Below are 16977 nucleotides of genomic sequence, written 5' to 3' on the forward strand. Positions count from 1 at the left end.
CAGGATTAATGCAAGATGAGGACATCTCATTCTTAATCACAGAGAAACAGGCTACCCCACAAAGTGCTAGCCTGGAACTTGCACTAGCAGCAAGGTGAGGAACTTTGTTACCTTCCACTAGTTCCATCTAAGAGTTAAAAAAAAGCCTTCTCTACATGCAATGACTCATGGAGTGAGAAAAGGGAACAGAAGAATTCCCATGAAAGTGAAGTGTCACATATTGAATACATAGTAAGGCACTCCTTCCCCTAAAAATCTGAGGTCCATAAGGTTTAAACTAACTTGTCAAGTAAAAAATCCAGGTGTGAAAATCACACAGCAATGTAGCTTGTCCAGGCTCTGGAATAAGACAATGGCAAAGCACTGCCTGGCATCTGACTGCTTTCTGTCATGCTCTGATGCAAGATGAGCCTGCTAGAAAAGACAGAAAGTTTATTTTAAGTTCAGTAAATGGCAGAGCAAGTTGGGCTACGTCTCCCAAGGACGGTATACAAGTATTATTCCAAACCATGTCCTCCAAAAGCTGTATTTGCCATCAACCATCTTACTGTCTTCTGCTCTGACAACTGTCACCAGCAAAGACTTGTCTCCCAGATAGCTTCATTGCAAAGCAGAGCCATGAAGAGAAGCCAGAGAGCAAAAGGCCCTCAATGACTTTGGATGTCAACTCCCAGGCTGGCTCATCCCTTCTACAGGCAGCTTGCAAAGAGCTGTTTGACTTAACAGACTCAGGTCCCCTCACAGAAAGCACAGGACTGCAAGAGCAGCAAGTAGCTTCCCAGAGTGCTCAGTGGGCCAGCATGTGCCTTCACATCTGTACCCAAGGCAGGTGGTAGAGACACTGCACTGAACTGCACACCCTGCCTGCATCCCTCAGCAAACTTGTCCAGTGGCTGGGAACCTTTTCCCTTGGCAAAGGTGGAGAATGGAAGTGTCATCCTAACTGTGTCCAAGCCCACCACAAGGCAACAGCCCATCTTATGGATGCAGAGTGGGATAAAGCTTGCTTTTGTTAACACAAGGCTTTCCTGGTTCACTCTGTGGCTTTTAAACAGAGCGAAGTCTTGACATGCCCCTCTCCATGCTTCAGAGGAAGCCAGAGGAGACACCGCCATCCCCACATCCAAGCTGAATCGCAGCTGGCCAGGAGGAGGGCCCCAGGCACACTGCACAACACATGGACACCCTTGAGGGAAGGCAGAGGACACCTGCATGCTGGGCACTGAATTGCTTGATGGAGTCTGCCTTCTCCTCATAGCCACCCACCAAACACCTGGACAAGCACTCCCATGGCATCTCAGAGTTAAGAGCCCCAAACCAAACCTCCACCATTCTCACCTGGACGTTAAGTGTGTGGCGCCATGTGGTGCCACACTCATATGCAGCTCTTCATCGTAAAGGGGCTAGCAAGTGATGGTGCAAGAAACCAGGTTTTTATGCCCTTAAACAGCATAGAGGTCTCAAGAAGCCAGGCCTGAGATTTTTCTACCTATCAGCATCTGCATAGGGAGCTGCATCAGCACGGTCTTGCTGTGCTCTCTGCAGTGACCTCTCTCCAGACCTCAGGCACCAGCATTTCTGGTAGCTGCCTTATTAGAGAGGCATCTGCCTCTGCTAAGGACCTATATGCACCTGCCATTGGACACGGATATTTTGGACGGTTCTGTGTCCCAAAGGCAGGGTTCAGCAGCAGCAGGCTTCCAGGAGAGACTGGTACCTGTATGTACTTTGCAGATTTCATCAGAACAGTGCTCCTGAGAAGCAGGAGGTTCCCAGCCCTGGAGGAACACTCTTTCCTGGCGGAGGAGCACAACATGATCCAGTACAAGCTGCCACACGCCAGCCTTAAGACAGGGCTTGCACATCCACTCAAGGGTGAGAGGCTAGTAGATCTCAAACTCCTGCTCTTGTGCATGACAAAGCCCATGGTATCCCTCGTCAGAAGACAGAGTAATGTGCTGAACAGCTGAACCACAGGAAGCCCAAACATGGGGGCTACACAGGCACCTGGCAGGGACTCTCCCATAAGTTTCATCAACCAACTGGGATTCCCATGTCACGGGCAACCAGACATAGATTAATACACAGAAAGGCTGAGACATAACAGAGGTGGAGACTGGAGTTGCTAAGACAACAGTTGGGAAGAAGACACACACTGGCTCTCACGTTCTCAGGTTGCACATGCCCTCTGTAAAGGAGCAAGTAACAGCATTTTCCAAGCTGGACCCTCCTGGTCCCAAGCTCTAACCATCACATCCAACACAAAGACCTCTTCACAGCTTCACTGGTTTATCAGCCCTGGCTATTAATTTCCCCCGACAAGGAAACAGATCCAGCTGGCAATGTTTTCAGTTGGCTGTTCATACTCCATGAGCGACAAAACCTTGGAGGACCATGGAAACAAGGAAGAGTTATTGGTTTGAGTAAAGCAGCCACCAGGCTGCAGCCTCAGTTGAAAGCCCACAAGAGCAGGATCAGGCAGTTTGGTCTGCGTGGAGAGAAGCCAGCCTGGGGACAGCATCCAGATTAAAAGGCAACGTTAGCTGCAGTGAAGACAAGCCTACAACTGCTCAGGATCTGCCATGGCTTCTGATCTCAAGGAAAACAAGACAAACAATAAGAAGGGTGTCAGCTTCACTGCAGATAGCCTGCAGCTGTCCAACTGCAGCAAGGTTCCTGCCTCCTGCCCATAGCAGTGTTGCCATGTTAAAAGGAACTGCATATACTTAAGTACCCAAATCTAGACTGGATCAAGAGGAAATTTTGTAGCTGGGCTTCACCAGAGCTTTCCACTCTGGGAAAACAATTTTTCTCCTCTCCAAGCCAGAGTGGTCTTTAGAAACCATGTCAAAGAAGGTGTTTATTGCTGCTGTTATCTTATTACAGAGCCATTCTGTCAGACACCCTCAGCCAAACATGGGACCAAGTAACCATAAATTGTTGCATTTGTCTCTACCTCAGAGACAGCATAACAGCAACCCCAAATCCAACTTTCTTCTTTCCTGAGAGACATTCAGGCAGTGACCCAAACCACTGTCAAGCAACCAAGTACAAATCAGCTGGAGAAATCACTCCTAGGTTTGCTGCACATCTGCACTGCTTCCCATTTTATTTCAAAGTATGAAAAAGATTTAAGCTTTAAATCCCAAGATGCAGATTCCAATGAGAATGAAAGATAGCCCGAAAAGCTTTACCAAGGAAGAAAGGATGGGAAGAACCAAATTTTATACTGCAAAAGGAGTTGCTGGAGTCTCCAGCTGGGAGGTATATAAGCCCTGAGAGTTGGGTAAGAACAGCCTGGTGGCACTGGGGATACTGGGACAAAACCAAACTGAGGGAACCAACTAGAAAATCTGAGTATTTCCTGCGATGGAAATCTTTTTGAAAGTGGAAATTTTCCTAAAGGAAGTGGTGGAAACCCAACGGCTTCCATTATCTCAAACCAGATAAAGCCCTTGAGCATAAACAAAAGGGAACATTCCTGTACTGGGTGCCAGTTTACTTTGAAAGGGGGATTTTGATATCTAAAAGTAATTATTTTTTTCCATGTCCAGTTTTCAGGAGCCAGGCAATTTTCTAATTAATTTATTTTTTAAAGTTAAAGTCCTGGTAACTGTTACTAGCCCAGCATACCTGCTCATAGGTATCTTTTAGTGTCCTCTCACACAGAAAAACCCCACCACATTTTCTGCATGCAGTAAGACTTACACACTATAATACACAGGCTATGGGGGCAACAGGCAGGGATAACCTACCCATGACTCCCTGACTGTTGAAGAGTATCTAGAAGACAGAAAACTCGGACGACGCAAACGGAGACTGCTGCATGCACATGAATTCTATCCATTACAGGCATAGAGACCTTTGCATCACCTGAAACCCTGGTGCTACAGACACTGGACCTGTCATCCTCATTCAACGAGGTGGATGAACTTGCTCCAGGTAACTTAAGCCGAGGTGGCAGAGCGGGCTCTCAGGTGTAATGCCCCTGCCGCATGGTAGGCAGGATTTTAATGAAGAACAGTGAGATTAAAGCCCCTATCTTTAGTGTTACCCCATGGAAGGTGCATATTGGATCACATCTTGGCATAAAACCAGAGGCTCAGCCAATTCAGCCCTGTCAAGTACCAGATGGAGAGCAAGGAATTACAGAAACCTAAAGGATGGCCCGAAATGCATCACCTGGGAGAAGCAGCTACCCCCTTTCCTGCGTGCACTCGTCAAGTCCCGTAAAGCACGCTGTGCACAGCCAGTCGTTAGCCTTGCACTCTTCTTTTCGCCTAGGGTCTCACTTGACTTGGACAGATTTGGAGCAGTGCTGAACACCCACAGCTGCCCCCAGGACCAGCTTAAACATGTAAGTATCACAATAATGCTGAACCTCCTCACAAACCAAGCCTTACATGTTACCAACAGGACAAATACAGAGACCGCAGGAAACTTCTTGGCCATACATCACAGAAAACTGGAAGAGCACCCTGAGAAACTCTGTGTTCACATTGTTGTTTATACTCATCCCCCTGCATCTGCTATCAGCTACTGTGGCAGAGAGGAGAGGAGACAGACAGATTGACAGCTTCCTGGACAATACTGCTCACTTGACATGAAGGAGGTACCATCCTCCAGACTGCACATTCCAGTGCTATTTAAGACCATCACAACACATCACATGAGCAAAGCCCAGTGTCCAGGCCAAGGGAGAAAGAGAAACACTTGCAGTGGACTTAACCATGAGACAACTCTTTCTTGCAGTGCATGGGAAAAAAAATTCAGATGCACAGTTTGGGAAGAAAGCTCTTGTGGGCCGGGAAGGGGAAACAGCTTTTGCTACAGAGGGCTCAACTCCACTTCCCAATTCTCTTCAGCTCTGCGGAATAGCTCCTGCTTTTTGGGAACCATCATTTGCTGGGCCAGGCACCCAGCTGAACACCAGCTGAGCAGCCAGCAGACACTGGAACATGCCCCAGTGCACAGGCAAGAAACAACAGGGCTTAATTTACAATCAAGGCTTTGTGACAGCTTCTCCCTGCTGCCCGCCTCCCCCCCACACCCCCTCCTCAAAGGAAAAACTGTCCCATTCCCTGCCCCAAACCCCTCATATCCCCTCAGAAAGGCTGGGCCTCCTGTTCACTCACTTCTGGGAGCAGTGGCGGCAGTTGGTGGAGTGGGGCGGAGGTTGTTCAGCAGGTACAAAGTGCTTTTTGTTCCCTCAACAGGGTTGAGCTGCTGCTTCTCCTGCTTCCAACCCTCCTGGGGTCCCTGGGAGAAGGGGCAGGGGCAGTTTAGGAACGTGACTGTGTTCAGTTTGTCGCATCTGAGCAGGGCCACAGCTTGCCTCTTTGATCCCTGGCCATGAAAAGCGCATAAAAGATTGAATTAAAGAATGAAGACCTTTACAACCTGGCCTACGAGGACTCTGTCTGTCCCAGGACCTCCTCTCACAGTAGCAGTGCCCTGTATTATCACCACCCCCTGTGCTGGTCACTGGCCAGTAGTACCTTTCATTTAGCTGCCAACACCTCCCTCCCCAACACATCGTGCTCAAAAAGCACCCTGCAAGCATCACTCCAGGGCCCCAACACCAAACGTGCCGCAGGCTCACTGCTGCCTAGCTATACACAGTCGTTATCTCATGCAAAACACTTGATTCCTGCAAGCACAGCCAGAGCACACAATCACATAGAGACAATATCTCCCTAGCTGGGTGCAAAACAGAGCAACATTTATCTCCTCTCCAGTAAATAACCTTCAGGAGAGCAGTGGGCGGCAGCCAGAAGGCCGGGGCTGAGAGCACACTGCTCTGCCTGATGAGCCAGGGCCCGTCAGGCCATCTCGCTCACGCCGCACACGAGGATGCTCTACTCCCTTGGCCTTCCTCATTTTGTAAATCCCACAAAAATCACACCTTACAAAAGGTCTCAAAATCATTTATGAGCCTGCCGTAATAATTCTCCTATAGGTGCCCAAGTGGGAACAGCAGCACTTGGTGACTGCGTCATCCAAGGCAGCCCACGTTTCTCCTCCTGCTCCAGCTCATTCCTCTTCAAGTGCTGCCCCACCACTCCAAGAGACAGGCTGGGCTGATCTCCGGGAACAGGTTCCTCCACGGTGAACCCTGAGCAGCTCCCTTCATCGCCGGAAACAAAACCACAAGCACCGTTTCACTGCAAGGGGAACCTAAACAGGCTGGTCACCAGTAGCACAACTCACAGCCAGCTCAGCCCTGCAGCCCAAGCACTGGCCAGCCCAGGATGGGATACAAATTCCTTTGAGAAGGAGTAGCCAGAGCACACAGGGCCCCACTGTGCCCTTGTGACATCCTGCGATCAACTCATTCCCACACTGCTCTTACCCTTCAGGGCACTCGGTGCAGGAATCATTAACACTACAAATAAACTGTTCAGAGCAACAACAAACAGGCAAAACCTAACCACCGGCAGCAGTTAATTTCTACAGAGGGACTCACCCTTTTCACTTCCCACATATATGAAAGATTAAAGCCTGCTTCTGCAGAAACCTGGTTAAAGGATCATATTTAAGCATGACACCCCTCAAAAAGCATCTTGTATCTGTAATCACCAGTTCCTATAATGATGAATTTCCAGTTTCAATACATGCAAACACTACTTCCTCATGTGTACTGGTCTGTGTGATCCTTAGACAAAGGCAAACTGTAATTCTCCTCTGTGGTCACTCTAAGCTTGAACTGCTTTGCCCATGGAGTTTAGTTTCTGTAGGGTCAATAACACTGATCTGCAGTTTGAGACCTATTACGAACCTATAGTTATTCCACCCAAATTCAGTCTAGACTGTGTCCCTCCAACCAGCTGTCCAGCCCTGCTGAAGACTTTAAAAGCACCAGCACTGGAACTGAGAGCTCAGATGCGATCATGAACAGCACCTCGCCTCATAGCCCACTGCAAGACTGCTGGTCAGAAAAGCTTCAAAGTTGCACCTGGTATTTTCTGTAAATCAATGAAAGCAGGGCTAAAATTTAAAGCCTTGAGAAAGGCCTAGTTCTTTCCTGGCAAAAGTGTGCACACATCCTAAAGAGCTCTTTGAGCAAACAGGTAACTTCCCATCCCCATCCTCTCTGTAATTATCCGAGACTGGAGTCTATTGGTCCCTGAGATCCCTTGCAAAAAGACGCGGACAGCCTCAGGTTTTGGGAACAAGCACCCACTATGCTGCTAGGACAGTGCGTTATTGTTACAGGAACATATCAACAAAACAGTATTGAGCAGCAAGGATGCCGTTTGGATTAGGTAGAATGACTCAGCTCTCGTGCCAGGAGAAGGGAGGGTTTGTCAAAGCTTTACCTCATGATCGGGGATCTCGGAGCACAGTGTTCTCCCAAGGATGACCCCAGTCAAGTATGTCCAGCAGCGAGCTGTGTTGGCAAGGTTGTAGCCTCCTGTCTCCAGCAAGAATTGTGATTTTGGAGGGGGAAGAGCGGGGAAAGGGAGAGATTTTAGTGGAAAGAACAGATCACAGAGGCAGCACGCACAGTTTACATGAATTCAGCTTACTTCATCCATTCAAGCTGTGCCCCCAAACTGCATTTTGCACCTGCTGGCTACACGAGGCTAGGTCCAAATGACACTGTATGCAAGGGCAGACCTCCCAAACTGAACCCCAGTTACACCCAGCGTGGCACAGGCCAGGCTCCTCCAGCCACCAACTCAGACCCAGCATGAGGCCCCAGCCCCATGCACTGGGCTCTCTCCTGGCAACAAGGAGGGCTGTTCAGAGGTAACAGAGAGAGAAGCGCAAGGGCAGCAGCAGAGATGGGGATTCCTAGTTTTTAATGCCAGCCTTCGACCCATAAAGCATAATACACATGCTCAGCCATTCACTGGTGAGCTCTTCAGCACTATCATGTTTGAGAGGACAAATATGAAGCTCATTAGTATAACTTGCGACTGCTTTAGAAGTAAATGAGGTTTCACAGTCAGTATGGTAATGGTCACTTCTGTGGTAACAGTACATGAGCCCACAGGGAGAAACCTTAGCTGAATGCAATCCTGCAAGAAACTCAGAAGACTTTTTTTCCAGCAAAGATGACTAAAATAATAAGAGAAAACCACTTTAAAAATAGAGAGAGACACCATATTCTTCAATGTTCCCTTCTCTTTTTGTTGGTGGTTGGTTTTTTGTTGGTTTGGGTTCCCGCCCCCCCTCAAGTGTTGACTTGTCCCCCAGTTTCCACTTCAAATGCTTCCACAGGCTGCAGTGGTACGACACTCCTTTGGTACTTTCAAAAGTGACAAATACCTGTCTCTCATTTTTTGACAGAAGTTTTGGGGTTTCTTTTTGCCTTAAAGCTGCCATCCCCAGCATACCCAGACATGCCACAGCAGGACTGAACACTTATAACCTTTCCAAATCAAAGTGCATTAGGCACATCAAATTTTAGGCTTAACATGCTATACCTGATCTCCCCCATCTCAAAAAGGACAACAGCTAGAGCTGATATGGCTCCAGGCACAGAGCTGGGGGGCTCCCCTTGGCACACAGTGGCTTTTATTGTTCTGAAACACTCTGTCACGTAAAGCCTGTCCTGTGTTCTCCCTGCTAGACAAGTGGCTGGTTATGCAGCATGGCAGAGCTAGGTCAACCTTAGCTTTTGCTGGGTATCAGAGCCCTGTTGTACCGTGGAGGCAGCCAGTCCTTTTCCCAAGCCCCTGCTTGAACCCACGCAAAATCATTCATTGCCAGATGCCCAAGGTAGGTTTGGGAAGACAGCGCTCACTTTTAAAGAGAAGCGCTGAAGGGCTGATCAGCAGAGATGAGAATCAGAGGTGCCATTGAGAAGCCAGGGTCAGTTCATAGGGTTTGACAGCCTCTGCTCTTCTCCAGAGGAGCCAAGTTGCTGTTAACTCAAGACCTTAGGGTCAGGATTGAGACTTGCACCTGTCAGTATCAAGGATTTCAGTTCTATGTGAAAACAGTACTGCGCCACAGAGTGCCCTCCTGACACTACCCAGCAGTCACTCTGCTAAACTCCAGCCAGTGCTGAGCCCAAGGGCACACTCATGGAAGGGTTGCAGGAGGACAAATTCATTTCCTTGTGAACAGCAGGACATGAGTGCACGCACCTCCTCCCAAGATGAGAGTTGCTAGCTGCCACTGCAGGACATACTTCAGGCACTTGCCCACTCCCTCAGGTGTCATGTTGAAAGAGCACATGGGATCTCCAGCGATGGTGTCTGCCCCCAGCTGCAGCACAACCGCATCTGGGTTGAATGCGGCGTACACCTCCTTCAGCACGCTGTGGAGAGAAGAAGCGGTGGGGGTTACCGCAAACACAGCTCAGAGGGATGCTGGTGGCATGGCCTTGGTCCCTCAGATCCACCGATGCCTCTCAAGGTTCCTGTGTTCTCTATTCCCAACCCCCTCATACCAGTTATGCTCTCTCTGCTCCCAGTTAGCCTTCTGCCTCTGCTCCTCTCCTGCAGTAAGTTTAGCTCTCAAAGTGCTCATCACAAGGCTGATAAAGGTAAAAGCACCACAGAACCCAGGGGAGGTGGATCTAGTCCTAATCAGCTTAGTGGTAGCATCAAACCACATGTTTCCACTGGCCGCCCTGAATGGAAGGCTGCAAGCCAAATCCAGGGGCTTTTCTCCCCTGTAAAAGTCACAGTGAATAGCAGGGTCTGGCAAAACAACAATCCTAAATTCTCAGATACCTCTCACCAGGACAGGACAGGATGAACGGAGGAAGGCTCTGTCTAGGTTCTTACTCTCCTCTCTCCCATATGGCTCTTGAGGCAGAAATACATTTCCCCTGGCTCTAGCAGATGCTGGGGTACAGCAGGGCCAGTGTCCTGGAGATAGTTTATTAGAAGTATTCTCTCTTGCAGAAGGCAATTGGGCATGTCAGACATTTGGCTTTGCTCCAGATTTTTAGTATTACAAAGGGAATAATCCTGTTCCCAGCACTATGCTCCAAAGCCTCAAATACAAGGCAAATAATGGAGAAAACCATGTTCCTTTCACAACAGTGTTTTTATTTTGCTGAAGTAGAAACAGATGTGATCCCTGGAATAAATGCTTTTGCCTTGGTTAAGAGAACCAAAGAATCATGAGTTCTTATTTGATATGCAATTAGACACCACTGCGGTGCCAAACAAGAGAGCTGCTTCCCTGTGACAAAGAGCTTGCATTTACCAACACTCACCGCAAGAAACTTAGCCAGTCACTGCACCCAGACAAGGAAACCCACTGAGCTTGGTAGGGTCTGCCAAGGCAGATGCCTGCAGAACTGAGGCCATCAGCTCTACAAGCACCACAAATTCACTACTAGATTATAGGCACCACTGTGAAAAAACTCAACCAGTGATGAGAAAAACTCTGGGAAAAAACTCACCACCCCACCCCCTGAGACCAAATATGTGAGGATTTCCATTCAATATGCGTATTCACCATGGGTATGGCAGCACAGTCTGAACGTGCTGAGAGCCTGGTCCCAGCACCCCAGGTGCCCAGAAGGGCCAGGTAACCAACAGCTACTCACACTACTGTCCTGGTTTCAGCTGGTGTAGAGTTAATTGTCTTCCTAGTAGCTGGTATAGTGCTATGTTTTGAGTTCAGTATGAGAAGAATGTTGATAACACAATGGTGTTTTCAGTTGTTGCTAAGTAATGTTTAGTCTAAAGTCAAGGATTGTTCAGCTTCTCATGCTCAGCCAGCAAGAAGGCTGGAAGGGCACAAGAAGTTGGGAGGGGACACAGCCAGGACAGCTGACCCAAACTGGCCAAAGGGGTATTCCATACCATGTGATGTCACACCCAGTATATAAACTGGGGGAAGCCGTGCTGGGGGGAATCGCTGCTACAGAACAAACTGGGCATCGGTCAGCAGGTGGTGAGCAAGTGCATTGTGCATCACTTGTATATTCCAATCCTTTTATTATTATTATTGTCATTTTATTATTATAATTATTAGTTTCTTCTTTTCTGTTCTGTTAAACTGTTCTTACCCCAACCCACAAGTTTTACTTTTTCTTTTTCCAATTCTCTCCCCCCTCCCACTGGGGGTGGGGGGAGTGGGCAGCTGCATGGTGCTTAGTTGCTGGCTGGGGTTAAACCATGACACCACTCATGTTTTGACAGCTACCAGGCCATGTTGTCCACACAATCCCACCAAGCTAAGCAAACTGAGGCAGATGATGAAAATCACAGTGCCAAGGAAAGAGCAGTCAAATTGGCATAAGCTTCCTTCTTGAAGTGGACCCAAAGTCAGCCTCTTTTCTGCAGATGTCAAGGACGGGATGGATAAGAGGGCCTTCCGCCTCCGCCCAAGGCCCACGTTGTACTACCCTTCCTTGGAGTAAGGAGGACTAAACTGTCTTTCGTCCAACACTGTAGGGCTTCTTGAGGCTGCTGCTAGCGAGGGCTTTCTTTGCCTGCACTCAGACCTCTGAAAGCACATTTAGGACCTGTGAGCTGTCTCTGGGTCCCTCTTCCCCCATCTCCCTCAGACATGGTCCTCTACTTTTGCTAGACAAGCAGCTGCCACTGGCCAGTTCAAACAGCTCACTTTTTCCCTAGGAAGCTTTACATTCCTCACGGATCCACCAGAAACAGGCAGATGCATGTGAAATAACATCAACAGAGGAAGGTTTACCTCTCGCTAGCAAAGACTGGAGGTGCCCTGCCCTCTCACCAATCTCACCGTGCAAGGACAGCTACTTCCATCAAAATGCAATCACTATCACAAGTCCTACTATTTTCCCACTGAAACTTACTTCAGGCCAAGGTTTCCTACTACTTCTCAGCAAGGTCTCCCAGCGAGGATGGAAAAGAGTCTTTTAGCCCATCCCTGCAGGTTTTTGCTGGCTGCATGAGGAGTTTTAAACAAAGTTCACTCTCTCCCAGGGCTTTTAATTTTCAAAGCACATTGCAGACATTACCCAAATTATAAACATCTCCTTAACATGACAGCTTTTGTCTGTAGCTGCTAGGATCTCTGTTAAGGCATAATGGTAGCTTAGCCCCCTTCTTGCCCCATGCTGTGCTCAGGAACAGAGTAATTCTTTCTGGTGTTTTCGGAAATCAGCAGAACTGCTCTCCAGTCTCAGCCCTATCCACATGTTGACAGATCCTCACACACATGCAGGCTACAAGCTTGAGCCAACAATAAAGCCAAACTGACTATACAGTAGTCCCATCCATCCATCCTTCCCAGCCCTTTCCTTTTGCTTATGATGGAGCTCCTCTGATCCCACAGTGTGCAGTTTCAGAGAGCTGAACTAGCAAAAAGTTGCTTAGCAGGGTTAGTTTTCTGCTAGGTTAACTCCCTGAACTGGTTCATGGCAAGGAAAAGAGGGGAAAGGAGTGGGCAGCCAAGGATAAGGCAGTGGGAACAGGACTTTCCTCCCCTTCTGGCAGCATCTCTCAGGAAGACCAGCTCAGTCACACCATGTTGTGGTTTAACCCCAGCTGGTAACCAAGCACCACACAGCCTCTCACTCACTCACTCCCCCCACCCAGTGGGATGGGGGAGAGAATCGAAAAAAAAAAAAAGTAAAACTCGTGGGTTGAGATAAGAACAGTTTAATAGAACAGAAAGGAAGAAACTAGTAATGATAATAACAATAATAAAATTACAATAGTAATAATAAAAGGATTGGAATATACAAAACAAGTGATGCACAATGCAATTGCTCACCACCTGCTGACCGATGCCCAGTTCGTTCTGGAGCAGTGAATCCCCCCAGCCCCACTCCCCCCAGTTTATATACTGGGTGTGACATCACATGGTATGGAATACCCCTTTGGCCAGTTTGGGTCAGCTGTCCTGGCTGTGTCCCCTCCCAACTTCTTGTGCCCTTCCAGCCTTCTTGCTGGCTGGACATGAGAAGCTGAAAAATCCTTGACTTTAGACTAAACGTTACTTAGCAACAACTGAAAACACCATTGTGTTATCAACATTCTTCTCATACTGAACTCAAAACATAACACTATGCCAGCTACTACAAAGAAAACTAACTATCCCAGCTGAAACCAGAACACACCGTCAGAGCTGCAAGCCTGTCTGGGAACTGCTGATACACTTCCCTGCCAATGGCAAACTAATCTGAGCTAGAAAACTGACTTTGCATCGAGATGCATGATGAGCATGGCAAAGATCTCTTACTGCCTCACAGCTGCAGGTGCAGGAACCTCTGACCTGTGACAGCTGGCTCCAGTGGGATGGTACCCCCATCACTGCAGCCAGGGCACAGCTCAGCCAGCAAGGTCCACGCAATCTGGGCTGTGCACTCACATGGCACATGTGCAAAGGGATGTTTTGCCCCCTTTCTGTTCCTGAACTAACAAACAAGTTCAGGGAAGTCTCGGTGAGTGACGCAGGGCCACGAAGACAAGGTGACCCCAGTGGTTCTTTTCTGGCCCTGGCAGAGCAGCATGTCAAGGCAGGGCTGCACTGCCTGCCCTTGCGGCAGAGATGAACAGATGTTGCCCATTTTCACACTTCTCCAAGCTCTTTCTTTCAGCAGTATCCAATTCACTACCCCCCCTGCCAGCCCCCAAAGGAAGCAGCTGACAGAGAAGTCGCCTTTTGTTACCCCAGAGAGGTCAGAAGAACAGCTAAAACAGTCAGTGGCTGACAGGGAGGATGGAAGAGAACAGGCTTCTGCAACTGCTCAAGGAAACCCAGAAGAGCAGTCAAAATTTCACAGCCCCAGCGAGATTGCCACTGGAAGACGACCAGTACCACACGATGTTTCCTCCCATTGGTGTCAGGAGATGGCCAGCAGCCTGGGAAGGAGCTCCCCAAATTAGAAGCCTTTCCTTTCCCTGGATATACAGGCAAGATTGTGACTTACACCTCCGACCTCCAAAAAGCTGTATCCAAAACTCACAAATCAAGTTACATCCACTGTCACCTTAGCAGCAACACATGGGCCTGCCTGCTCTTCCTTCTGCCCACGCTGCAGGCAGACAAGACCCAATGCTGCCCAGGGCCCTGCTGCTCTCGGAGCCAGCACACACTCCCCATGCCAGCTTGCCTCCTGGCTTCCATGAGCCTGCCACCCTGCCGCTGACTGCCCCACTCTGTACACGTCCTGGTGAGACCCACGACGTGCCAAGGTGACAGATGCACCAGCAAACACCACAAGCCCTGTCCTGGTTTCAGCTGGGATAGAGTTAACTGTCTTCCTAGTAGCTGGTACAGTGCTATGTTTTGAGTTCAGTATGCGAAGAATGTTGATAACACTGATGTTTTCAGTTGTTGCTCAGTAGCGTTTAGACTAAAGTCAAGGATTGTTCAGCTTCTCATGCCCAGCCAGCGAGAAAGCTGGAGAGGCACAAGAAGTTGGCACAGGACACAGCCAGGGCACCTGACCCAAACTGCCCAACAGGGTATTCCATACCATGTGACGTCCCATTTAGTATAGGAACTGGGAAGTGGGGACTAGCTGGGTGTTGGTCGGCAGGTGGTGAGCAATTGCACTGCACATCATTTGCACATTCCAATCCTTTTATTACTACTGTTGTCATTTTATTAGTGTTATCATTATTAGTTTCTTCTTTTCTGTTCTATTAAACCATTCTTATCTCAACCAACGAGTTTTACTCTTTTCCCGATTTTCTCCCCCATCCCACTGGCGGGGGGGGGGGGGGGGGGGAGTGAGTGAGCGGCTGCGTGGTGCTTAGTTGCTGGCTGGGGTTAAACCATAACACATTCCAAACCATGAAAAAGTCAGAACATGAGATTTCTGCAAAGTTTGTGGAACTATGGACATTTTTTAAACTTTTAGAGTCTGGAGGAACATTTAGGATTTGTGCTCTGCTACATGATGAAAAGCAACTAATGAAGTCCAGATGGTAGGCTAGGTCTCGCATTCACCACGTGCCCCGTACTGTATTCAACCCTTACAGCAATAGGAAGTGGAAGACCAATCCCTTCCAAGCAGGTTCCAAATCCAGCTGTCAGTCACATACCTAATCTCCAGAGTCTCCCAACAGCATGGTCACTCTGGGGTCAGTACTGTTCAGTGCCTACACCCAAGGACTAGATTCAGAACTGGCCTCGTATTATTGCAGGATTTCCAGGCCACATGGTGCTTTTCATGCCACGCGCACCTGCTCCCCAAGAGTCTCCATTTATACCTGCACAACATGAAAAAGCCCTGCTAGACACTGACAGTCATGTAGGAATTGCTTTTTATCATGCACTCCAATTTTGACTTCATTTTCCCCCACCGCTGTCTGCTTTAGAAGACACGCTGCACGTCCCCCATGCTGCACTCCTCTAGGAAGAGGCCACTCACCTCTCTGCCAGCTTCCTCTGCAACACTGAAATGGGGAGGAAGGATGCATCAGTAGATACCCTTGACCCATCATAGCCAAGAACAGGCACAGCTGGATGCACTGTGAAAGCAATACTGCAGCCTCCCAAGAAACGTCAGTCTCTGATTTAGCCTTATTCTTGCAAATGGCAAACTTTTGCCTCAAAAGAAAAAAAAAAAAAAGAATAGTCTAGTCTGGGTTTTCCCACCTGGGGCTTGTCTAAGGGCTTCACAAGAGGCACCAAAAGAAAGACAGCCAACCATCAGGAGGCTGAAATTGGATCTACAGAGAGCCAGGCTGCCAGCTGGGACACTGTAGGTGCCCACATATGGACAGAGGTTGAAAGCCCTTGCTTAGAAGGATTAAAAAAAGAGTATTATTTTTCATCTTGTCAAAAGCCAGCAGAATAGGAAAAAGCAGATTAGATCAGAGAAGGGGGAACTGGCCTTGCTGCTCCTATATCATGCCCCAAAAACTATCAGCCTCACTCTGTCTGTGCCACTGTGGGCAGCAGGATGAGACCCCAGCCTGTGGTCCCAGCACCAGGCAGTACCACGCAAGGTACACCACCTATGATGGCTGAGTCCAAAGGAACCGAGACAGCTGACTGCTGGGATGCCACACATTCACCACAGCAATCCTGTTCTCCTTACTAAGACACTGTAAACAGAGAAATAGTATTTTCTTTCTAGATAGCAGGCAAGCCTTTGGTGCCGCAAAGGCCCCGCATGCTTTCCTTGTAAGTGACCCATGCTACTAACAGGTTTCTCCACCAGCATAATGGACACATCACAACTTCCACGCGAACAGATCTTTGTCACACAGTCCAGCCTGCACTGGCTAAAGCAGAATTTCACTAGATCCATCCCTACACACCACTAACACAGATCCCACACATCACATATAACGACAGGCCAAACAGCATTCAGATTTTGGGGTGGGTTGGTTTGGTTTTTTTAATTATTGTTTTTTTACATTCTGGACAATACTAGAGGACAAATAGCTGATTAGTTATCACTTTCAGCTATAATTAATTTCGAGTTTATCAAGCAAACTACTGCAACCATTTAAAATAACTCAGATTTCTCTTTGTCTTTGGAGCAAAGACAATGCTTTTGAATGTCTCTGCATTATTTCTAAGTCACTTTTCTGCACTTGCAATGTTTCTCACACATTGTATTTTTTGTAGTCTTCAGAAGTTTAATATTTAAACTCCAGATAAAGTTACTGACATCTTTTCAAAACTAATTTCATTCATTAATTTGGGCAGTTTTGCAAGACGATCAAGCAAATCAGCTATTCTGGATGCTTACAGTTAGCCAGACCCATCATACCTTTATCTTTTGATGGTGAGACTATGTGAGCAGGTAGGGTCGCAGAGGGTTCTTAGTGGGAACATGCCTTAGACACATGTCTGCACGAGCAGAGCGTACCACAGAAACTCAGCATCCAGCTCTTGGTGCTGTCACTCTCACGGCAGCTCTGAAACTTTTCATCCCTGGATGCCTTTGTCTTCAAAATTTTAAAGATATCAGACTTTCCAGAAAATAAATAAATAAATAAATAAATAAATAATGTCACACTTTGGTCCCCTTTCCATGCAACAGCTATTTGTAACAATGTACTTTAATCAGAACCTTTGTCATTCAACTTCCAGAAACAATATGCAATTATCCGT

At 48.0% G+C, this 16977-nt stretch overlaps 1 protein-coding gene across 18 annotated transcripts in view; it reads right to left on the reverse strand.

Annotated features, from left to right (window-relative positions):
- The window catches only part of HDAC8 (histone deacetylase 8), a 46539-nt gene that overhangs the window by 11463 nt on the left and 18099 nt on the right, over positions 1 to 16977 (reverse strand). For 13 of the 18 annotated variants that reach the window (XR_007509364.1, XM_049827232.1, XM_049827225.1 and 10 more), the window contains exons 8-9: positions 9099 to 9271; positions 7320 to 7414 (exon numbers count right to left, since the gene is read on the reverse strand). The exons of 1 other annotated variant lie outside the window; for it this stretch is intronic. Coding sequence is in view for 13 of the 17 variants with exons in the window: in XM_049827232.1 (XP_049683189.1) it covers positions 7320 to 7414; positions 9099 to 9271 (268 nt within the window). In the remaining 4 variants the exon portion in view is untranslated. Of the gene's footprint in view, positions 1 to 282; positions 412 to 5108; positions 5260 to 7319; positions 7415 to 9098; positions 9272 to 16977 lie in introns of those variants that run through there. 4 more of the 18 variants (XR_007509362.1, XR_007509363.1, XM_049827223.1 and 1 more) reach the window with 3 other exon arrangements.

This window comes from Accipiter gentilis, chromosome 24 (genome assembly GCF_929443795.1).
Source record: "Accipiter gentilis chromosome 24, bAccGen1.1, whole genome shotgun sequence".
Taxonomy (NCBI): domain Eukaryota; kingdom Metazoa; phylum Chordata; class Aves; order Accipitriformes; family Accipitridae; genus Astur; species Astur gentilis.